Here is a 25,941-nt window from a genome sequence, read left to right as displayed (position 1 = left end):
GAAGGAAAACTTAGTAATTAAAAAGTGATGACAAATTGAGAAAACTTTTTGGTTGGTAAAAGATTCACTGCATAATTCAGAATGGTTAAAAACTCCTAGATACAAGGCAAAATACAAAGGCACAGAGACAGAAGTTGCCTACCACAATTGACAGTTCACATTACATGTAATGCATGGTATTTCCAGTATCTAATAGGGGAATCAAGGCCAGTAGGATCACATAAGCAATTAGGCTAGCCTTGTTCTAATAGAAGTCATAGAAATTGCAAAATTAAATGAAGTAATATCCAGATATTTGCGTTTAGGTGCCTAGAGACAGCCAAGTCCTTGTTCCTTGGAAGTATTTATATATGTGCTTAACTTTACAGAACTTGTAACTTCATGAGCACAGAGTGATCAGGAGCTGAGTGATCTGCTGTGAGACCAGGCCACAGAGACAAACAGGACAAATGGAAAAGAAAGAAAAACCAAGCCACATGCAAAAGAAAAGATCATATTTAAATATGTACATACACACATCCATTTATGTAGGTGTGTACATAATATATATATGGCTGTATTTATGATGCCTGAGGAATAAAAAAGAAGAGATAAAAAAGTAACAAGATTCCATGTCTGATTATAAGTGCCTTGAAAAAATAACACCAAAGCACAGTTAATTTGAAGAGTCTCCGTATTTCCCTGGCTAGGCCAACTATTATTAATATTTACAACAGAATGTGAGTAGGAATTTTGCAGTTCCTTTTGTTTTCAATTACAATCTTCCCACAAGATAAACCTTCCATACTTTTTTCCCCCTAATCTATATATGGCTGTATTTTATATAGATTAGATCTTATATACTACACAATTTATGCAAAATCCCGGTCGGTAAGACAACAAGAATCTTCCCAGAAGCCATGACAGACAGTAATTTTTATTCTTGCAATGCAGAGTTGTGTTACAAAGTGCTTAAGATGAAATAACATTTTGGAGCAGACAGAAATGGTTTTATTGATTCCAATAATGCCACTCTTACATATAGCATTCAAAAGCTCCTATTTTGCATAACTTTAGCACAAACTAAAAAGAAAATTACTATGCTCAAGTCTTAAAAAACAATTTTGTGGTAATGGTTGCTTTGGTTGTAACTTTATGTTTTTTCTAAATGACCAGATACTGTTAGTTTCAAGGTAGAACTTTGAACATTCAAAGTAAAGAATGAGCTTTTCTTTTCTATTGATGGCAACAGATGTGCAAGCCCACAAATGATACAACATTAACATTGACTGTATTTCCTTATCTGGCTGTGGGTCAGGGCAAGCTCAGGTTCATGCTAGAATGTCATAACAACTTTGAAAATTAGCACTAAAAAGGGGTTTGGGACATCCTTTAAGCCATTCTGTTGTCCAAAGGCAAACTAAGCCTTATCTGTAACATATGAAATATACTCCTTATGATTTGCAGTGTGAAAGACTGCACAAAAAAAAGTCCAAACAAACAAGCAAACAAAAAAGAAATTGGTTGGGTTCTGGTTGAAAAAAAGATTTAGCAGAAAAGTATACTTAAAGTAAACCAACTTTTCTTCTAAAAGGTACATTTTTCTTTATAATATTTAGACACTTAAGAAAACAATGCTTATTCTTGGCTCTGTAAGTTTCATTGAATCATTGTGCTGTCACTGGTTGCTACCCTGTTTGGATGAAAACATGTATACTTTATCATCAGTATCTCAGTCACCTATTGAAAAATTAATAGTAGAATACAAAGACCCTTCCAAAAAGGGAGGAAGCAGTGTCTCCCAGTCCTCACCAGGAGGCTATATATTAGCCAGATTTTCATCTCTGCATGATTCCTCTTGAGGAATCCTGTTAACTGTTTTTATTGGTAGCAAAGAGAACTAAGTTCTCAAATACTTTTTATATTTATATGCATACCTTATCTTCTTTTGAAGCTCTGGTTTGGGATTCTGTTCTCCATCTCTCATCCAGGCCTAAAACTTAGAGCATTTGTTACAGCTTTTTTTTTTTTTTTTTTTTTTTTTTTTTTTTTGTGCTCTTGGATTGAAACTTTTTATTATAGTAATGATATTCTGACTTCTTAGTCAAAAAGTCATGCTGTATTCATTGTTCAATTGAACTATTTGATGGTTGTTGATTATAGTTAATGGTCTGGAATGCCCTGTTCCTCCTACTTTTACTCTTTGTTATGCTTTTTCTAAGTGTATTTCCTACAGAAAATGAAATCTCTCAGCTCCCATGTAGATGTCAGGAATATCTGAGAAGGCCTGAAAATGTGGTATTGGTTACAAAATGGCATTCACCTTTCTACTTTATTTGTCATTTAATAGTTTTATCCAGAAACTATTATATTCAGTCTTTTTGTTTTCCTTTAATCTGACAGTTAAATGAAATTGCTGACACATTCACCACACATTTGAAGTCAATAGTAATAATTGGATAAGTGGCATGTATTCACATTCTTGGCATGGAAGGAACCATAAATATGTGTCTCCATTATCTCTGAGATCCATAAAAGGGCAAAGAGCCCAACTACTTATGGGAAGGTCAAGTTAAATACTAGATCTTTGTTGAGCAGCCTGGCTTCACCCACTCTGCCAAGCTGCTGCAGTGCAGCTGGCACAGCTCTTACCTTGCATCTCTCTCCACACCTGCACAGAGGCTGCTCATGTGGCACCTGTAAAACATCAGGGAACCAGCACAGCCAGAGGTATCCACAGCTGCCAGCTGAAGTGCAGAACTGACTGCTGCCTGCCCCTGCCCCTTTTGCTCCCCCTGCTCAGGGGTCCATGCCATTTGAATTCTGTCTTTCTGAGTCTCCACCATTGCAGAGGATGAGCCATTGCTATGTAGACAGGAAACTTTATGCAAGAGCTGGGCTTTCAAACCAGGTATCCAACCACTGAGCAGTTTGACACCATTCTAGCCAGGCTTCCCATCAGAAAGGTTGAATCCAGAGGAGCAGAGCCACTTGTTGAATACCCCTGATGCAACTCTCCTAGCAAAAGTTTTCAGAGGCAGACATATTTGAAACTGTGGCTTATGACATCTAGCACCTGCAGGAGGCCTGTGGAGTCTACAACCCACAGCTTGTACTGATCAGCTGGCCACCAGTGTGGGGTCAGTGTGACTGGAAGGAACATGTGGGTGGCTGAGGGCTTCATCTAGTGGCAATTGATTCAGCAGACAGAGTAATAAAGGTCAGAGGGGACACAAAAGCCATGCTGCCTTCAAAGTTAGATCAAATTGCTTGTGGTTTTCCAGCTGAGTGTTGAAAATCTCCAGGATTTTACAGCCTGTTTGAGGCAGAATGTGCCAGGGGTTAAGGTGATGCATGTTTTTTCTTGCAACACTAATCACACTGCATTTCTGTATTTTATCTTGTGCCCATCACATCTTGTGCTTCAACTCTAAACTTATCTGAAGAATCTGGCTTTTCTTCTGCAACCCCCTCCTCACATGGCTGAGTAAGTAGCAATCCTTCAACCTCACCTTGTCTGCCATGTGCTCCATGTCTTCCTCTGATGTACTCTCTACAGTTTGTAGACATGTCTCTACTCCCATCACTTAACTATGATATGAAGTCAGGCAAAGTTTGAAAATGCTAAATTATTTTAAAACAAAATCCCAAAATCCCAAGTAAAGCAAAACACATTACGAAAGTACTTTAATTGTTTTAAACTTTGGCAGAAACAACTTTCATCCTATTTTGATTCTGTCCTGTTGTTGACTTCAAATGTCAACATTTGATGGCAGCTTTCTTCATTAAAGGCTTTGGACCCAGTTTGGCAATATATAGAAAAAAAATGTTAGGGGTAATATTTTGCAGAATGAGCTGTTCTTACAGAACTGTCCTTTACAGAAATCAATATAATAACAATCTAATGAGGCTTGGTCTAGAAAAATCTTATTTTGGAGGAGAGGATGCATTTCTGTGATTGCTTGATAGAAAACTTTATTATTTGAGTTACTCTTCTCTTACACTTCTTTATGTTTTAAACTGTTTAATTGCATTATTTCTTGTAGTGAATTTGGAGGTCTCTCAGTAAGACTGTATCTATGTTTATCTATCTATCTATCTATCTATCTATCTATCTATCTATCTATCTATCTATCTATCTATCTATCTATCTATCTATCTATCTATCATGTGTATGTATATGCCTTATGCCTTCATGTTCAGTTTTTCACCAAGATGGAACTGCTGTAGGGATATTGATGAAATCAGTGAAAATTCTCTTTATCAATACTCCTCAAAATTTGATCATAATGAGCATATGCTGCTGTCTGGTAAGATCTCTAGAGTATATGGAGCTGTTCCATAAAAGAGTACCACCCATAAAAAACCTGCACAAGCATTTTTTTTCCCTATTACTATGTATATTTTCTAGAAAGTGAAGGAGTTTTCTAAAATACAGAATATAAACCACCTTCTCAATGTGACAAAGCTAACAAAGTACTAGAGTATCAAAGAAAATTCTACCTTCTGTCTGGCAAAAAAGCCTTTACAGTAAGAGCATTCAAAGTGTTGTTACTTAATACATAGCAGAACACAGATGCAAGATGTGATATTGACAGTGACTCATTTTACCAGAAAAACCTGGCAGACATAGTTGTAGCTTGGTTTTATAGCCATCATGCTGCAAAAAGCCTTACCTCAAGAAGCTTTTTTTGCTACAGGCCTAAATATAAAAGCCTATGGTAAAATACTCTGGACTTTTTTAAACACAGCCCTGCACAGACTCACAAACTCAGCTGATATGGTCTGTTTTCAGAAATAAAAGCATTCAGAGGCCTAAATCTTACTCCTTTTCACTCAAGGCTTAAGCAGCTTTTGCTCGAGCTCTCCATTTGGATCTGCAAAGCCATGCAAAGTACTCCTGCATCCAGTAAGAGGCCATGGACCATGCTGAAATCCAGATTCAGTTCTGCATTATAAATTCCATCCAAAACAAGCATCTTGACATTCTGGATAAGTGCCATGACTAGTATTTCAACAAGGTGTAATAAAACTGTAGTTACTTGAGACATTAATGAGTCAGAGCCAAGCACACCTACTCTTTAAGCTAACTACCCTTTTCTCTGCTGCTTCAATAGAGCCAAGCAGAAATAGCTTTATATGGCACAAAAGGCAAATCTGTAGAAGCATGGTGTGTTTGCCTCTGGAATCACTGGAATAGCAAACTCCCTAATCTACTGAGGCTCTTTCCTTTCCAGAGGCCATTACAGCAATCTAATTCAGATGCTGTAGCTGTTTCTAAAGAACAGAGCTCTGGTATTCATTAGCCAATGTTCAGCTCTAGGAGTCACTCCCCAACAGAGTCTGAAAAACTGAAACGATTGATGCTGTTTCCATCTCACAGCTTTATTTTAATGCTTAGCAAGTCTGCTCAAATGACAAGTTACAAGGATTTTTCAGCCTGGTCACAGCTTCTAAGATGCCAGGCCTGAGTTTTTTTCTGAGACAGACAGCAAGAAACTTTAATTGATACAACTTACTTGAATATAGATCCCTGCAAGTTCTTCCAGGGATAACAAGATGTGACAGCTCAACTGCTTCTATTCATATTAGTTCCTTTTGCAAAGATTGAAATTTCTAAAAAACCTGTAAGAAGAAGATTTCTATTTATGTGTTTATTTTAATTTAATCTTGAGGTTTGAGCCAGGAAACTTCATGCAGGGAGTTGAATCTGTAGGAGCAGACATGTCTGAGAATTTTTAAAATACTATGCAACAATGAAAATTTTTATGGTTTTTTCTAGAAGGGATGACCCTTGAGAGTTTAAATGTTTCACTAAAAATATAGGAATAGACTTCAAATGGACAATGTCAGTTCTATGTACAGTCTTCATAATTTCAATCCCAGATACTTAATAATTCAAGTTTTTGGTAGTTAATAGTCCTTGTCTCAAAGGAGATTCTCAATATCTTGTTTATCAGAGAAAACAAAAAGTTGTTGGATTTTGTTTCCAGCAGATAAAGTTACTTGATGTTACATAAATTCTACTGGGGAAAAAACAGAAAGGAAACATGACTGAAACTGGAATTAAAGTTTTATTTAGTACACAAAACTTCCCCTTCTTCACATTTCTTTGTTCCATCACTTGCTTTTGCATTTGTAATCCAACCATACTGAAATTGCTACCTAAGTTTTGGCTGGGTTTGCAGAATTACAAAATTTCAGTTCATAAAATTTTCTCAGCCCAAATCAAAGTGAGACTACAAAGTTATAATCTAAGCAAATTTGTTGAGAAAAAAGTCACCCTGAATTTAATCCAAACCCTATTCAAATAAAATGTTTCCTGAATATACAATTCTCTATGTACTTTCTTAGGTTCCAATCCCCATGAAATGCAAGAACTGAACTTGGAAGTATATTATACTGCCATTCTGATCATTCTTGTAGTTTCGTTTGTCAGATTGAGAGCTTTCTCTCATCTTCTCACTGAAATGGAGGCTCATTTAGAAGCACCTGAAGCCAAAAGAGGTTTTGCCACTGGATCTGAGATTTGAGCATGGCCTCTGTCAAAATACCTTACTCACCTTACTTACCTCTCCCTCCCCTTCCTCCTCAGCTGCTGTCTTTTTCCTTGCCAAGTCCTAAGTCATTTAATTTCAATATACTTGAGGAAAAAAATGATTCTGTATGCTTAGAGAATGAGACTAAGCTAAATAATTAGTACACTGATGTAAAACTTTACTTCTCTTACTTACTATGTAAAATACAGAAATATTGCTGAATATTTTTTTTCTATTTTTGCACCTCACCCATTTGTTAGAACATTTAGGGCAAAGCAGAGCTAATTGTCACCAGCAGAATTATAGACTCAGCAAATTGCATAGTTTCTCCTTTGATAGCTTCAGAATAAATACTAACCTAGTAGCCTGAAGAGTATTGACAAGCGCCTGACTTGGCAGGTCTGGTCCATGAAAGCCCTTATTATAGGAATAATCTATAGTTATGTGGTGAAAGAATTGGGGCTCAGCTGTTCCTAGAAGCTTCTGCCAAAAAATACTGAGTGATTCATTACTGCAGCCCCTCTCTCAGTTGGTGCTTCTGAAAAGTTATTGATTCTCCAGAAAGTCCAGAGGACACAGATCTTCCTCTTCCGTGTTCATGGAAGTGTATCTAGTGCTTTACTCATAGTAAAATCAATACACACATGTGGGCTGAATTCCCTGGAGGATGACCTGGTTATATACTACCTCAATCTCAAGATGGTGTGTGAGCTCTGATCTGACATTTGTATTCTGACAAAGCTCCTGCTAATGAAATATGCAGGAGAATGTCTACTTTGTGTTTTTAAAGAAGTTAAATAGATTACTAGGTTGCGGCTGAGACTTGCATGGTTTTGGGCATGCCCCAAAGCAGGCAAGCAGGCAGTTGACTACAGAAGTTTACTGGTGCAAATATCTACTGGTGCAAATATCAGGAATTCAGATGTTGGTTGGCATGAAGAGCATCAAAAACTTGGATAGAGATGCTTGGAAGCTGCATTTGAATGCTTTTATGTAGAGGAAAGAGAAAATCTTAAAGGTCAAAGGAAAATATTATGTATTACAGATGTTGAAGCAGAACAGTTCCATGAATTAGAGATTTACTCTAAGTAAATACTTAAGTGCATGTTAGGTGTAAAAAGGCTTCTTAATTCATTTAAAGTAATGAACTATACTCATTTCCTTACTTAGTTACAACCCTGCAATAGGATAAGGAAAATATATGTGATATTTCCAGGTGAATCTAAGAATGATGTAGTACCCAAAGGACTGAACAACATAAATATGACAGCTGTCTAGAAATACTTTCAGATTATTATAGTGCACTTCATTATCCTCAAGGAAAATTAGTTGGAGATTTGTTCTTTCTCTAAAGTTTCAACAAATAACTGACCTATCTGAGTTCTGATCTTCCAGATTATGCACAAATTTTAAAAATCTTTGGATAGCTGATGTGTCTGGTAGTGCATATGCAGCATGAATAATAAGGTTCACAGTGAGTGGGAGCTGGTCAGAGAGCCTGTCATTAGGTGTTTAGCTGAGACATTCAGATATTCAAGGACATTTTTAAAAGAAAGAGAAGAGGAAGTTCTGAATATAAACCAGAATTTTTGAATAACAGACAATTTTGCCAGTAAGCATTTAAATATAACTTGCCTTACACTGGGATTGGCAGCTAAGGGGAAAGGTCTCTCAACAATGACTCAAGCCAAATTAGACAAATACATAGTGAATGGAGTTAAATACTGGAATTTCATGTGAGTGTGAAAAATGTGCATACATAATAAATGTACGTGAAAGATCAATAAGTGAAAGATCAAGCTTGTTTAGAAGAATTGGCATTTCACTTCTATTTTGAAGGTAAGGACACCATGAATATTACCTCATTCATCTTACATTTTTTAGTCATCTAGATGAGATTCTTAAAGCTACTCCTTTAGAAACAGTGCAGATAGCCTGGTAGGATTTTATAAAGCATTCTGATGCCTAATTACCATGGAAATACTTTGGATTAGGCTTCAGAAATTTTAACAAGTGTTTGTGTTTATGATTGGGTAACCAAATACAAATGCCTCAAAAAAAGGATTTAAGACTTTTCTTGCAATAAACCAGAAGAACTTAGATGCTCACTGTAAAATTATTGGGGTTTGCTAATGGACAGGAGAATTAACTTTTTTTCATAGTGACAGATATATCTGGACACTTAGTGTTTGTTGACACTAGCACCTAAATGAGGAAAAGACAGGATGCACATCAGAATCCAAGTTCAAAGTTTTGATCCATATCTTAACACCAGTTGGGTATATATGTATATTCTCAGATATTCCAGCCCCAAGTCACCTCTGAAAAACATGACACAATTTCTGATTTTAGTTTTAGATAACTACAATTTCAGTACCTATACCATAATATCAATGTTGCTCAAAATGGCTTGTGAGTCTCTCTGAAATGTCCAGATGCCTTTCTCCTGACTGAAAAAAACCTTCTGACTGTAGCTCTGCTCCAGGTACACCTAGTGGGCTGGTAGGCAAATAGGTTGCAGTCTAACTCTTATCTAAGTGCTTCTGGAATCTGAATCAAAGAAGGCCTGATCCCAATAATATACATGTATATCATCTAACACAAATGAGGATATAAAAATCTTAGAGTTTTTGGCTTGGCAACTGGAAGTTGATAGTTCAGACTAAACAACATACACTCCTGTGAATGTGCTTATCCCAAGACAGCACCCCAGTGGCCTGGCTGTGCCCTGGAAAAGGAGCAATTTTTTATCTCTCCTGCTGTAGCTATACAGGATACATACAGATATGCATGTACGAACAAGCACTGGACTAACAAGAGCTCGAGGCAGAACCACCTCAGCAGCTCCTCTGGCCTGTCCTACCACACCTCCATACTATTCTGCAGTAGCTGAAACACAGCATAGCTGTCACTGCAGGATGCATGAAGCAAAGTATTTTTCAGCAGACAGACTTAAAATCTAGGTTGAAAAAAAGTCTCATTTCCCATAGAAGCATAGTGAAACAGTCCTGTATGGGAGGCAAACAGCAAATTTCCCAGGAAGAGCAAAAGGGAAGCAGATTTCTTCCATTTCACCCCATCGTGTTCAAAGCAGACCTGCTTTCATGTATCACAACTTTAAAAAACCTGTCAGAGCTTTGTATTTCTACCCTGCACTGACAGCCCTGCTCCACAACACACTTCAAACCAGTTCTGAATGAAACAGAAAATGGTTGTGGCTCAGCACATTTGAAATGCCCTCAGCATCTGTGATTTTGTTTCCTTTGAACATGAGCAGAGTCCATTTTCCATGCTGGTTCATTCTTTGTCCTCCCTGCTGAGTCTGTTTTAAAGAAGGTTCACAAGGATTATTAGAATTTTGAAACATGGAAATAGAACTAAGTAGAAGAACAGTAGAAGGACTTCCTCACTTTATATCAAATTTTCTACTTCTTTGGAGAAAATTTTCAACTGCTTTGAAATTTACTGAAATCCTGACTATCATGAGGGATATGTCCCCAGTTCTTTTGATCTAATGTGACCTAAGGCAAATATAATTGTTGAGAATATCTAGGGAGAATGAAGGAATTTCCACTGGTTTTCTGCCCTTCTCATTCTAAAACACAATACAGACAGTTGTCCCACTTGTATTCTAGCTGGTAAAGAATACCTGTCCTGTTCTTCTGGCAGTCAGATATATGAAAGACCATCAGGAAGGCTCATATTCTACTTTCATTACACTGAACTGAGAGTTTTTTGTTATTAGTTCATTTAGATCATAGAACATTCATGTGCGTGGGATGCATTTTTACCACAATCTCAGCAGAAAGCATTTCAGTCACACCTCCATCTTCAGAGTCTTCTCTTTGCCTGACTGCTCAACACTTACAAAAGTGCTCATGCAGGGAGCTTCAAACATACTTTGACCATCAAGAGAGGTGTTGAAGGCACAATAAGCCCATATGATCAGTGTAACTGGAATATTAGCTTCTACTGTTTCTCTGGAAGGCATGTCACCTGGCTGAATAAATGGGTTTATTAAATGAAAAAAAGAAGGAGGAAAATTTCTTAAAATCTTATTTAATATACTGTTACTGAAAAAAGTAGAGAGACATTGATTGTTTCTCACATTAGATATACAAATAGGAGTTATGATTAGGAAGGGGATTTGTGTTTAGTTAAATATAAGGCCTAAGATTAAATGACATTCTCTTCTCCTCATGACTGCTGTGTGGTGAATACCCAGATAATGTAATTTAGTCCTATGCTACAGTTTCAAATATTAATGCCTTCTGTCAAAGTCATGGGAAGCAGTCCAGAAATGAAAGCCTCCTGTCTCTTCTGTCTGTATCAGGCCCACAAATGTCCTTTAAAATTGGCACATGATTGTAATTAGTTCCCTGTTTCCCAAGCTACTAATTTTCCAGGGTGTGCTGTCAAAATTCCAAACACCTACTCAACTTCTTAATGTATAAAAGCTTTATATATTTTCCTGTTTTGGAACAGCATCTAATATATTGCTAAGCATTCAATCAAGCTTCACTTTGTCTTGACTTTGAATTCAGCTGCCACTCAATGTATTTTGAAATGTATTACAATATGAGCAAGTAGCGCTGATTAGCATCAGACATTATTTCCATCCTAATCTGGGTGATACTTTGTCATTAAGTTTTGTGATGATGCACTGGCTGTAGATAATACAGTGCTGATGTTCATTTGCTTGCAGTCATGTCCTGTATTGGTTTGATTAGACCTACTCTATGGCTGGTTGATGACAAAACCTCATTGATTACATGTGGTCTGCTTCTCATTTCCAGTCAAGCTTTCTGTCTTGAGACATGAATAGTTTCATTAATTAGGTGAACTAAACACGTTGACAGCCATTCAAGCTAGTCTAGGTCTGGCATAATAGTGCTGGTATTATGGATTCATTCTCTGCAGTCAATGAAAATTTGATTATTCATTTAAATGAAAGCAGAATCAAAACCTATTGGTGTTCCTTTCATTTGATTGTGCTCCCACAATATATCCAGTACAATTTCCTCCTACTTTTAGAGGCTGTTATACTTCACAGGGAAAGATACTGATTGTTTATTCCAGATGCTAAAATACCTCCTGCCCTGATAAAGAACTCTAAATAATTAATGACTAGCTAAAACCTAGATATAAGTTTAAAAAACCTAGATATAAGTTAAAATTCTAACAATTTATATTGAGTCTTCTATAAAGCACGCAGCTGTTTATAAAATATCAACTGTGTAAATACTTGGAAAAACTAAAGTCAGATCTTCAGGACATTCTACTGCTGTGTTTACACTCTCAGCATTTGGCTTATCTTACACTCCTCCTAAGTACCCAGTGTCTTTTTCCCCCTCTCCAATCCTGATTACATTCTGGAGATCCATTTTCACATCTTTTTGACAAATTAGGGATATACACATTTTTGGAAGCTACCTGTAGTCCCAAGATTAAAATCAATGGAACAAGCCTGCCTTCTGACTACCTTATGACTGGAAATTGGCATTTCCCCTTCCCCTCCCACCTCCCCATCAATCTAACTCATGGGTCTTCTTCAAGACAACACAAGCCAGGAGTATGTAACACATGGACAAACCTGTACCAGCATTGGATATTCTTCCTGGGAAGCAGTAAGAGCTGGTCCACTCCCTGAAGGAGGACAACTTGGGACTTGTGGGTGAACACAGTGCAGTGGCCTCCCCCTGAAAGGACCAGGAAAACAAAAGGCTCTGCTTGACAGTCCAGGGATGATCAGACAGGGCAAAATACTGCAGCAGGTTCAGGGTCCATCCAGAAAGTCCTATCACAAACAGCAGAAGGTGGGACTATGGGCAAAGCTACCCATAGCCCACGTTTCAAGGTTCACCCAGAATATGAGGCTGCTGACAGGAGCTGCCCAGAATACATGGCCAGTGAGCACAGGGTGAGGCTGTTTTGGGCAGTTAGGGCATTTCAGTGTCCTCAGAACCCTGTCAGCTCCACAGAGCAAAATGAATATGGAAATAAGGAAGGGGGGGCAGGGAATCAAGTACTATCTATCTGGGAAAGTAGCTTCAGACAATTAAGATTCTACAAGCAAGAATGAAGTAACTGTTAGCAATTCCACTTCATTAGTATAAGCCAAGTATGAGCTTCATCTATCCTCTTTCTGCATGACATAATGAGCTATTAAAAAAGCCTCCAAAGCAATCAAATACATACTAAAAGTAAGTTTATGAGTAACATTCAAAAGGAAGTGTCTTTATGTCAAAGCTTAGCACATGTTTTGATGGGAGGCAAAGATATATTACCTTTTTTGAATCATGAACTCACACTGTGCTCATTTGACATGTAAGTGTATCAAGTGCCTTTGCAGACTTTTTGACTTTCAAATTCATCATGATAGCAACACTTTCTCATGAAAGATGCAAAATTACTGGACACCCAATGCTACCATGGTTTAATTGATTATCTTTCTCAGCAGTTGTTTCAAAGCACTATTTATTCCCATTGTGAACACTGATCAATAAAAGAATTCTTTCAACTTTATTTCTGAGGTATTCATGGCAGCAAGACCACAGGAATGAGGAGCACTGAAAAAAGAAACTTCACTTGTAATGGTAGAAAAGCAGACTGTATTTGAAATCCTGTGGTCACTTCTGCTGCTGGTTACATTAACATGCCATACTGCCTTCCTTCACAAAATTAGAGAGATGAATACATAAACAGAAGGGGAAAAAAAGTCTATCTTTCATATCTAGTTATCCAGAAATACTTACATCCTTCTCCTTTCTTGCATAAGGTGGAAAACAAAATGGATTTTACAAAATAATTGTAGTTGCTTTTGGTCCTGTCTCCACTGTTCCTGTCAGTCATTGATCACAACAACCATGATCACATCCATTGATCACAACGATGTAGAAATCAGAACTCACTTAATATAGAGATAACTGCTCTGCAAGGTCTAATAGTTCATCAGCTTTCAGTCCTAGAAAAGGAACAGTGGAAGTGCAACTCCTCAACCCCCTGGCATCCCAAAAGATCCCTCTAAAGGATCAGTCATTTATTGGTCTTTTTAGTACAAGGAGTAAAACACTCCACACTATGTTTGTCAGATTACCCTTGTGTACAGCAGTAAGCAGAAAGTCCTCAGACAAAGTGCAGAAGTGGTGAATATTCCAGAGTTTTGTGGACCAGTGATGGCACCACAGGGCCAAAAAAGCAATTTCCGTGTCTATGTCTCTTCCAGGCTTCACAAAGTACAGATGCCCAAAGCCATGGGCTACTGCTCATGCAGGGTTCAGTTTTTCAATGGTTATAAAGATATATTTCAATTACTAGCAATGATTCTAGCTTGGACCTGGGTTTGCAGAAGAGATTCTTATTAAAAACGTTTATTTCTAGAAATTTAATTTCTGTTCTCCTGCAGCAGAATTCCTAGGCAGGGCACAGGAAGGGCTAAAAGCTCTCAACCCCCTCCCTCCCAACTGACTTCTTGCTTACAAATAAAGAGGTTTGCAGTGGCCACATTATGAATGGTTTTATTGCTCTCTGACATTTTGTAGTACATTGTTACCATTCCAGTCTTTACTATGTAACTAAAAAAATAAACCATAGATCTAAAAGTACACAGTGTTAGTTTTATCCATAATAGTAACTGATTCAAAGTATGCTACAGAGGCACTTTACAAAATAAAGGAAAAAGTAATTTAAATCCATGTTCCAAGGACTTTAATTCCAAAAGTTACTTCCAACAAACTCAACTACCCACAGAACTGCTAGTTTGACTGTTTTCAAACAAAAGCTGACTGAAACATTCTGTGTATGGCTGTACTTACACATACTATTTCAAAGCAGTCTCTTTCTCATAATATTTCAAACGGTCTCTTGTGCTTAATGAGATGTTACAAAATATATTCATAATTTGAAAAGTGTGTGCAATACTCAATGCAGAAATTAGGTTCATTTTAAAAGTGTAACACAAGTATAACCAAATACATACAATATATACAGGGTGTAAAGAAGTTAATAAGGCTGCTTAGACTTTTAAATCTGGCATATGGTACTGCAGATGGGACACACATACACATACAGAAGATGTTGTGGGTATTCCCATGGAATTCCAAATCTAAGTACTTGCAGAAATGTCCCAACTACTTTGAGCACTCTATTGAACTTTCAAACTGAAGTAGAAGTTATTTCTAAAGTAGACTTCTAGCATGGAGATCTGTATTTTTAGAGAAGAACATAAAATAGAAAAAAAAAAGCTTGATTAGCCTCTGGCAATCTGTAATTTCTCACTAGTGTTAACATCTGCATGACTGTGCGTGCTGTATCTTCATTTATACATACATAACAAAAAACCATATACCCCCATCTAGCAGGAAAAGTGAAACATTCATAATAATAAAATTTCTTTAGGAAAACTTGGTTGATATATACAGTATATAAAAAAAAACCCTACACAATTGTCAGCATACAAAAATATGAGTCCAATATCTTTTTATACTTCAAAACCTAATGATGAAAAATCCAGGTATCCTGAGTCAGATATGTACTGCACATCTAATTTACCAATGCCAGAGTACTGTTGGAGTACAATTAGAAAAGCACTAACTGCATTTATCAAGTACAGAGATAATATACATAAGGCAATGCATTATCTTTTCATACTGTTAAACACAAATGGCACAAAATATGCAGAAACTGCTGGAAGACATATCCATGAAGGAGCTGTAAAGTAAATAGTATGGAACAATATGTAGAAATATACTACAGTTACTGATTTTCTCATTTAAATGAAATGAAAGACACTTTCCTTTTTTGAGCATCATGCTTAACCATGATGTGTATACTCACATTCAGGCAATTGTCTTAAATACATATACATATATATATACATACACACACACTACATCTAACAATTAATTAATAAAACATGTTTGCTTGTGAATTTCTCTGGCTAAAAACAGATCAATAAAAGTGGTTAACTTTTTTCCATTAAAGGAGTCTAACAAATGAAATTAATATGACTACTGTAAATCCTTGTTGACTGAAGTTGAATTGTCTTGGCTCTAAATCAGTAGAAGAGGAGTTCTGACCACTACTGACTGCATTAAAATAAACAAATACAAACCAATCCAAAAACCTGATGCATTTGCTAAAACCCAGTGAAATCTACCCAAAAAGCCACTAAGGATTCCAACTGTCTCAGTAGACATGAAATTGGTTGGTTGCTTCAGCTGACAGCAGGAATATTTGCTTTAAAATGGATCTCTAAACACAAAGTTGGACATTGAAAAACTGGACTATATACATTTTTATATTTATTTACATTTACAATCTACAAGGAAAATAGCTATTAAAAATAACTAATTTGGGGGACTAGAGTGAATCAATGGCCATTTCTGACTAAAGACTGTTTAATATCCTATTATTCATACATGATGGTTACAAAGACAGGCCAAACATCCTCTGCTCTACTTAAAATCTGTGTTTTCTCCAAGCATGGATGCTATGGCAACTCAGCTGTTCCTGGGCCTGTAACCCTCCCTTCCCAGCCTAGCATTAAGCATGGCAGTATTTGGTAATGCCTCTAGATCCTTGAATTTATTCCCAGAAGAATTACACTTTCCTTGGGGGAAAAAGTAAAAAATACATACAGAATGCTTTCCCTAAACCAGTACAACACATCGTTGCAAAAAAACCCCAAAAAAAAAAAGTCTATATAACCTGTTCCTGTCAAAGCAAAGATTTAAGAAGTTACAGGTGATACAATTCTTGTAAATCATCACTCTTGGTCATCTCTTCTTGTCACCTGTGAGTTTAAAAATTTATAAGAGGATAAACATACTGTGATGAGAATGGATATTTTTTTTTACTCTGCAAGTGCATCTTGTATAAGGAATAAATACATCCTATACATATACCAAACAAGATAAACAACTTTAACAATGAACATATGTAAATTTATATTTTAAAAATGGGCAATAAAGTCCATTTAATGTTATTAGAAGTCATTAGAATGACACAATGTGCAGTGTGCTCTGAAAGCAGAGGGGCAAGAAAAGCAATCTGAATACTACACAATGCTTCATACAGGCCATTGAAAAACATTTTGAGAAATCAGGTCCCCACTTTTTAAAAGACAGCAAGGGGGCCATTTAGGCCCTATTTCCTCTGAAAATAGGTTGGACTTGATCTATAAGTTAGAGTCAAGGATCCCAGAGATCTTTTCCAACCTAACTGATTCTGTGTGTTACTGTGGAATCATATTTTTATGTGTTATCTGTAATTCCAGAAAACCAGGGCTTTAGTTTCTCAGCTTCTTTGATACCAGGCTAAATAGACACTTTACGTTGCAGTATGGGTCAGCAATAAAGCTCATAATGCTTAATAGGTTTTTGAAAACTGTCTCTAGAGGGGTAAAAAAAGAATAAAGGACCAAAAGCTAGATATAAATTGATCAAAATAAGAGGTCAAGTTTTCTGATGCACACTCATTGTCACAAAAATTTTGTCCAGTGACTGGCTTATAATTATTTGTCCCTTACAAATGTATATTATCCCACGATTTCAACAAAAAAATGAAACAGGGAATTATCATATTATACAGGGAGACTATTTTGGAGCATTTACATGCCTACCATTTTCAATGCTATATAAAAAAAAGTAATTGCTAGTTACAAAAATGCGTGTACATGCAACAGATTTTGTCCTCTAGGTTATTTTATTGTATACAGGCTCAGCAGCTCCATGCAGCCAACAGCTGACTTCCCTCATAGTAAATCAAACCTCATGTGGGGAAACCTCACAGGAAGATGTGAGCTCAGAGCTGGGCTGACAGCAGCACGCCCTTGGCTTGGGTTGCTTATGGCTTCTCTGGACTTCTGATGTCTGAACAAGAAGAAACTGAAATTACTGGTGCTTTTGCCTGGAGCAGGAATTACTACAGCAAATACTGCTGCTCTGAATGAAACACATCTGAAAGTATGAGATCCTGACTAGAACAGCAGTTACAGAAAACAACTCTTTCTTATGTGTAAGCATGAGGTCATGCTAGACAAAAGCCTTTAAAAGTAATTTATTTTTTGTTTTTTTTGATTTTGATTTTGCTTTTTTGTATTAAGTATTTTAATCAAAAAGATCATGGTTCAATAGCTTCCAGTAACTATGAAAGAGAGTAAACCTTAAAGCACAAAGGTTAAGTTGTTACTGGAGTGTTAATTACTACATGCCTTTGTCATATTTTAAGGCAAACATTCTCTTTTTATGGTAGGACCAGTAATTGATATGACTGCATAAATATATACATGTTGAAATGTACATACATGCACAGACATGTATATCTATGGATATATAAAAATATTTAATTTCTTTGCAAAGTTAAGGTCTGTGTAAAAACATTTAAAATACTGAAAAAGGTAGGAGCTCTAATTCCTCCTTTGGAGAAAAGTAACAAATTCCCTAAATATCCTCTAAAACCCCACTCTCTTGAAGAGTACAATTCCTTTTGAATTCTCACTTATTTCATTGTAGATTGATAGATTCATAAATATTTAGATCATATGCAAAAATCATGTTGTGAGGTTTGACTGCTACAGCATAACTACAGGCCGCTGTTGTACAAAAAATAAATTTTATTCAGACAGTATGTGTCTTGCCCTAATGGAATACATAGCTACTGCTACAAGTAGAACTCTTTCAGAATACAGTTTTCTTTTAATGTGCTCATATATAAATCCTCATTTGGGGGCATTTGAAAATGGTAATTCTTTGGCCAAAAGAACAGCCAAAAGCAGATAAATTCTCCCTGGGCTCTCTACATAGTTAGTACAATTCAAAATAAATCTATAACAATTACCACTCCAAAGAACTGAGATGCTACACAAAACAATTCTGACAAAACATGGAAAATGGTAGCATAAAACATCAAAATCCCAAACTATGCTTAAACTTGAACCAGTCATTTCCAGTTTGATAATACTGACTCATCTCTGCCTTATGTAGACTTGTTAGTGTAGTACTCTAAAAGAAAATACACAACTCTGGAAAACTCTGAAGTGCAGAGATGTAATAATGTAAAACATGTATTAGAGTCTGAAACTCAGCCTAACAATGGATGAAGATCAAACTCATCCTTCTCCTTCATTATAATGGCAGCTGCAAAAGGGCAGAACTTTAGCCAATATGCCACACCATCAGGCACTCCTAATGCCATGTAGGTCCTCCTTCCAAAGCAGTGTGACAAGCACTGCTTCAGACATGGCTGAGTTTACAGATTACACACCCAGAGCAGCTGCCTGCAGCCATTAAACACAATTCTGAAATGAGCATTCCATCTTTAAACCTCACATTACATTCTTGAAACAGTAACATTAACATTCCAAGAATTTATGATGGTGACAGGAAAAAAGCTTTCTCAAGTGCAAAGGGTCCCATATGAAGTGCATGCTCATTATCAAGCCTAGTTTATCTAGGCTTCCACAAGATCACATTGTGCACAGTGTACAAGTGAAGACATTCCCTCTGCCCAATAATTTCTTTTCAAGCTGCTGGCTATACCTATCACATGGCTGAACAAGATGCATCAAATTAATCTGATTCCAGTGTTAAATTCCCATGGAAGACTACTGTCCTATGAGTGTAAGGCTGGAGAGCACAGATTTCAGAAATGCTTTTGGGAAGACCTCTTTCAATGCCAGTAGGTAATATTTAGGGTATTTCTTCCTTTGTCCTGAGTAAAAGATTTTTTTTTTCTCATTTATCAAAGCTGCAGGGACATACTGCTATAGTGCATTTGGATTTTTGTCATATAATCCCAGTATCCTAAAGGCCATTACTGGGTTGTTTTCTGAAGCAGATCTCATTCTTCTCCAACAGGTGGTGGTGGCTGGCACAGCTTGTATAATCTGACAATGACAAACAAACAAAGCAATTATTATTCTGAGAACTTGGTCATTATTAAAATGAGTAGATTTAAGGAACACAAACTAAAGCTATATCTTTCTGCTCTGCAAAACAAAAGGTATGAATTCAGTTTAATACCATCAAGGTAAAACTAATAAAATCTTCTTAGTTTACATTGAAAGTGGAATCATTAAAACATGTATCTATAAGCAGTCTTATAAACACATGCCAATACAGAAAATTTTACTGAAAATGCCTTCATTAATCCTATTAGCAGTTGTTGCCCTGGATTTCTCAATTGGAAGAGCTGCTTGGTGAATGTAATTGCTTCCATTTCTGTTTTGTCTTGGCCCAGTCAAAGCTCTCTAAAAATATTTCCCTGAAGAATGGTGCTGTTTGAAGCACCTTCGACAGGTGTCAGACATGTGACACTAGCATGCAGATTTTAAATTCTCTCTCCCTCTACTTCTTCATGGATGAACTCAACAGCAGTAAGATTTGGTTCAAATTATTACCCCAGTACAGACTGAAATAGCCACTGCTTTTATAAAGGTTTTTGGACTTCCATTATCCCCTTTTGAAAGGACTTGGTTATTAACAGGTGTTTGAAACTTTACCCTAACAACAGAAATACTGAAAATAAAAGGCAATCATTCTGACTTCACATCCTTGTTCTGTACTCCTGTTCAGCATACAGTATCTCCTCTGAAACCAAAGCACTTAGAACCAGCCATAGACATGATCTCATTTGGAGATTACACATATTCCTCTGGGAAAATGTATCATTGGAGGAATAACAAAGAGAAATCTCCACCATTATGTGTTCTGAAGATCACTGGGCTCTTCCACGAAGTCATATGGCAGATTAAGAAACACAGTCATTTAAGGTCACGTGGTACAGGTACCAAGACATCTGTTGGGAACTATATATAAGGCAAGACACATATATCTTATATCTCATATTTTTATACTGATGAGAGGCTAAGGTCTGATCTTTATACAGACAAGGATGCAGAGAAGAATAAACAGGTGTTGAATTATTTGATTCTGCTGGCATAATAAAACAGTAATATTCAAAGCTGGCAGAAGACAGATAAGTCAGATACAGTCAGGGTCTTATCTAGAGTAATTGCAGTGGGGTTAATACTTGATGATGTTTAAGCAATATTTAATTTCTATGGAAAGTGCAGAAAACTTCAGCCCCAAGTACTGGGGTATGTGTATTCTTCAGGTTATAGCACTAATCACTAAGATTGTCTTCAGAGCATGTGATATAAAGGAACTGTGAAGCAAACTAATAATAAGGCTGCATAAATCTCTAAGGATCTGAAGCTGCTGAAGATGCTATACAGCAGAAATAGCCTGTTCTGGGTCACTATATATGGAACAACTATTTGAGATGGTACAAACATCAGCTGACAAACAGAAACAATGGCAGTTGCAGACAAGAGAACCCTGTCAAGTGATGTTAATTGAAACCAAATAAAAAATTGCTTTCAAAGCAGAGAACTGAGAAGACATGGTATTGTTTAGCTATACAAAAAAAGCACCCTGATTTTTGCATCTAATGCCCTGACCACAGAGGTCTGGGATATTCCTGTGACATTGCTATTGTTGCCCACTGGCAAGCATGCCAGGTACATGTGTCTATTCTATGTTCTCATCATTCTTCTTCAGCATTTCAGTGCTACATTGTGGGAGTTTCAGCTGGAAAGAGGCAGTCTTTTTTCCACAGATGCATTGCTAAAAAAATCTTATTGCTAAGTTTCAATTTTTAAAAACTTAGATTTTTTCTTTATCACAAAAACTCTGAATCTAGATAAACATTCTGTCATGTTGGGATGGGAAAAGTTTGGGTTGCAAGAATTCTTTGGCTAGCTCCAGAATCACGTCATTAAGGAGTTCATTTAAGGCCCAAATCATAATGTTCAAAATATGAAAAGTCTTCACCCACTAATGCTTTAATTGCTTTTAATGTAACAAAATGCTACTTTATTGCCATGGATTCCCACAAGGCAAAACAGCTGATCGGGGATTTTTGGTCCTGGACTGCCTCTAAGCTAATCAAATTCATACACTCACCTCTATCAGGTTTTACTAGTTCCCTGTTTCCTTATGGAAATTTAAATACCACAGTGGATCTGTTATGTATTTTACATATATGTCTAGCTCATTCAATGTGTTCTCATTAGTCAACAAAACCATTATGTTTAAGTCTGTAAAACCCAGTTTAGATTAGTTCTGGATTAATTGAACTATTTTAAGATCAAATTAAGAATTGCTTGGTTATTTTTATTTACAAGTATTATGTTTTTAAAGAAATATTTCCAGCACCTGCCATCCATCACAACATTAAAAAGCTGGATAAATATAGAATAACCCATTTTTCATTGTAAAGCATGTTTCAGAAAGAGACAAAGAAAGACTACATCATTCCCAAATGCAACTAGAACATGATTTTGCTGAGATACTGCAGTACAGTATTTCATTAAAATTGGGTTATGGATCTAGTTAAGAGTACTTACCCAAACCCACTAAATATTAGAAGTGATGAAGGACTTACTCCAGTGTTTTCATAATTAACATGAACTAAGATTCATTTTTCAAAAATGGGCATGTTTTGAAGTGCTACATGGCCTGGACTTCTGCAACTAATCACTTGAAGTAAAATTGTATGGCTAATAATGCCACTGACTTTATGTACATTAAGAGCCAAATCTTACCATCTAGAGCAAAAATAGAGTCAATGTTTACTGTTAGCTTTTGAGCAGCTAGGACTGAATTTGGCACAAAGTAGACAAAACCGTGGTCTAGGACACAAAGAGTCAGATACCTTGGCACAGACTGTGGCGTTCGATCCCTCACTCCTAAATTCTTGGCTGTGTTTTGTACTCTCGCACCCTATGGAAGAAGAACAACAATTTTACGTCATTTGTCCCACAATAAATTAGGAAATTTTCTAAGCTTTGTAGATGAACATAACTGTTGGTTATAATTAATTAACACATGTTTCATCTCCCAAAACAACTAGTACCTTCTAAGGTGAGGAAAAAGTTTAAGCAATAAAGAAACAAAAATCTTGCCGACTGTCACCAAATAAATGCACACATATAGACCCTACTAATTTAAAAGAGAATCATTTTAAAAAATTAACATTTAAGGTTTAAAACAATCCAAACACATCTCGTTCCATTTTGTTTGATTTTTGTCCCTATTCCGTGAAGTCATAGGTAAAGTTCTTTTCTGACATGTCACTTATTTCCTATGAACTTTTGAACAAACAAGTAATACAGATTATTTTCTATGAAAATACTAACTGAAACTAAAAAAGAATGGCCTAAACTCAGGCACTAAATAAGGGTTAGAAAAATGCAACTCCTGATCTTCCTTAATCAGAGAAACTCAAGAACAAACCCCAGACAAATAGGCAGGAACCTCCTGAGATTGATTAGTCTAAAATCCCCACTTAAAGCAGGGACAAAAGAAAAGTTGGTCTCTCTCTACCTCAATTGATCCTTTCAAAAACAATAATGAAAGCACTTTTGTCTCACTGACTCATCTAGTAAGGAGGAAATGGATAAGACATGCACAATATTTATATACCATGAACTGTTGTGTGAAAAACACCCTCTTCTGCAAATTTAGTAAAATTTCTTTTTGAATGATGAGGACTAGCTCTTAAATTGCAGTTTTATTGATGTAAAGTAGCCACAATAAAGAAATATCTATTAGGCTTACTATGTTTTCTATAATTTTAAAGGAGATGTAAACTACTTGTATTATCAATAATAAATAATAATAAATATACTGACTCTCCATTTCATTTCTCCTGTACTATGTAAATTCAGGACAAAATAATAGACAATAAAAATGTATAACCACAGAATTCTTACTGCGTAATCTTAAATTGATGTGAAGCATCAAAGATAATTTCTATTTCTAACACAGCTGCAATGCCAGGTGCACATGATGTAAAATAGGTACAATAATTGATTCCAGTCATAGAGTAAGACTAGACCTTTCATTTGACTGAAATCAGGTACACAGGTAATTGACATGGTATTGATTTATTGTCATAGACTGAAAAGTATATGAAAAAGTCTAGCTGTTTACACACAGATAAGCTCTCTGATTGTATGTAAATCAACATGTGCCACAATAACATACTGTGTCCTTACATTTCTTTAAGGCAAAGAAAGGGTGATAAAGATAGAAAAAATAACTAGAATACATATAAAAATTAAGGCAGAATATAAAATTATTTTACTATAGCTGCATCTATCTCTAAGATTGGCTCCAACAATTGCAAAGGCAAATAACTATAGACCATGACAAACATGTCTTTCCCCAGAAACTCCCCCAGAATTCAATCATTCAATACTTCCTCTCTTCATCAACAAGTATGTGTTTAATTAACTTTAGTGATTCTCTTCTCTTCTTTCCCACCTCATCTTGTACTCAGTAATAAATACACATCACTAACCTTGTGAAAGATCCACATCTTTGGTACAATCTTAACTTGCTATATCAAGAATCAGAGAATGGTTGAGCTGCAAAAATTTTAAGAGGTTATCTAGTCTCAACCTCCCACCATGGGCGAGGACACCCTGCACCTGAGCAGAATGCTCAAAGTCCCATTCATGCTGTCCCCAAATATTTCCAGGGATGGGGCATGGCTTCTCTGGGTAGCATGTTCCAGCACCTCACCGCACTCACAGTAAAGACCTTTTTATAAACCTGATGTCTAAAATTTATTCTAAAATACTCAATCTAAGCCCACTGTCACTTTGAAGCCATTACCCCTTCCCTTTCACTACATGCCCTTGTAACAAGTCCCTCACCAGCTTTCCACTCTTTTAATTTGGTTTAAACCTGACAGTTTCACTTGATGTGTTTAGTTCTGCACTGGTGAGGACAATGGTCAGTCCCTACCTGTGACACATGTTCTTTAGAAGTCTGTTATCCCCCTTCATGAAGCTGAACAGCCCTATATTATTCTGTCTGTCTGTTCTGTCTGTAAACCTTTCCCAACCACTTGCCAGTATTTTCCTGACCTTCTCTGAATCTTGTCCATTATGCTATATCTTTATGGAAGAGATAAGATAGTTCCAAATGCAGGGTCATGACGGCATGATTTCTACTTTGTCCTCTATCCCTTCTAAACCATTACAGCTTCTGCTTTACTGATAACTGCTGCAAATTGAGCTGTTTTCTCCTCATATCCTGAGGTCTTCAACATCAAATGGAATGGCAAGCTCATAGTCAATTATTTTGAATGTGAACTTAGGGTTTGTTTTTTCCGCAGCATCTTTCACCTAAGACTAATCTATGCTGATTTTCATCTACTATTTTATTGCTCAATCACAAAGTCCTGCAAGATTATTATAATAACTAATTCTTCAGAGTTACTGCTAATCTTTAATAAAAGAATTGAAAATAGTTCAGTGGAGAATTGGAAGAATGACTAGTTAAGAAAATCCAACTGAAAAATGACAGATCAGATGAATTGATTTCTTCTATCTATACAAGTGATGGCTTATCAAGGAAATGATAATCAAATTTGGGACAGACTTTTAAGCATGAGCTGTAGCAATAGGAAAACAGGTAATGGTTTTAAACTAAACAAAGGTATATTCAGAATAGATATGAGGAAGAAATATTTTATGATGAGGGCGGTAACACAGTAACAAGTTGGCGAGAGTATGCTAGATGATCCATTTCTGCAAACAATCAAAATGCTAGAAGTCTACTGCTCAGTAGGGAAGAAATTCTGGTTGCTAAGTTAATGGAATACTGGACAGAAAATGAGAATTGAAGGGGGAAAAGTAGAAGAAAAAAGCTACTTAAATGAGGCACAAAGTAAAGCATCTTAATGAAAAGGTTAAGAAAACTCTGGAACAGACCACATGAGAACCAGTGTGCAGGAGAGCCCACTACTGGAGGCTTAAGAACAGATACAACAAATATGTGTCAGGAATGACATAGGGATAGATGTTGATCACAGTTAGACATGTTGAATCCAGACCTTCTGCACTTCCACAAGCCTTTTCTCAGTGCCGTTTTTTAAAATTTTATCATAATAAAGAAACCTCACCATTCTAAGGCACATGATTAACAGCACTGAGAGCCAGAATATACATATATTTGCAAAAACTATCTAAATTAATCACATGCTGATCCTGGACGTCAGTGCTGTGACTACCTCTGAGAACAAAACCAGCCTATTTTTACTTGCATCATTCACTAGACAAACTAATTTTAGTATCTTGCTCACATAATAAATCAAATCCATTGATTTAAAAAGGAGTCTAGCTTTATATAATCATATAATTTATTCTTTAGTTGGGACACAAATTAGACTTTACTTAAAACCACCAAATTCTTATTTCTTTTGAGGAAAAGCCCCAAAGAATTACTAGCAACAACTTCCTACATGACATCTTTTTGTCACCACTCCTTCCAAAGATGATACTTCCTCTTTTTATTCCTGAGTTCCTTCAAAACCTCCTTGCCCATCCAGGCTGGACATTTGCCTCATT

The 25,941-nt window shown here is 36.4% G+C and overlaps 1 protein-coding gene across 1 annotated transcript in view; it reads right to left on the bottom strand.

Moving 5' to 3' along the window:
• Positions 1-14,015: 14,015 nt before the first annotated feature.
• The window catches only part of PREX2 (phosphatidylinositol-3,4,5-trisphosphate dependent Rac exchange factor 2), a 170,010-nt gene continuing 158,084 nt past the window's right edge, over positions 14,016-25,941 (bottom strand). The window contains exons 39-40 of the mRNA XM_050971175.1: positions 22,236-22,303; positions 14,016-19,404 (exon numbers count right to left, since the gene is read on the bottom strand). Of these exons, the coding sequence (XP_050827132.1) occupies positions 19,359-19,404; positions 22,236-22,303 (114 nt within the window). The 3' untranslated portion in view covers positions 14,016-19,358. The remainder of the gene's footprint in view (positions 19,405-22,235; positions 22,304-25,941) is intronic.

Source organism: Serinus canaria, chromosome 2, assembly GCF_022539315.1.
Source record: "Serinus canaria isolate serCan28SL12 chromosome 2, serCan2020, whole genome shotgun sequence".
Lineage (NCBI taxonomy): Eukaryota > Metazoa > Chordata > Aves > Passeriformes > Fringillidae > Serinus > Serinus canaria.
This window is presented reverse-complemented; position numbering and strand designations above follow the sequence as displayed.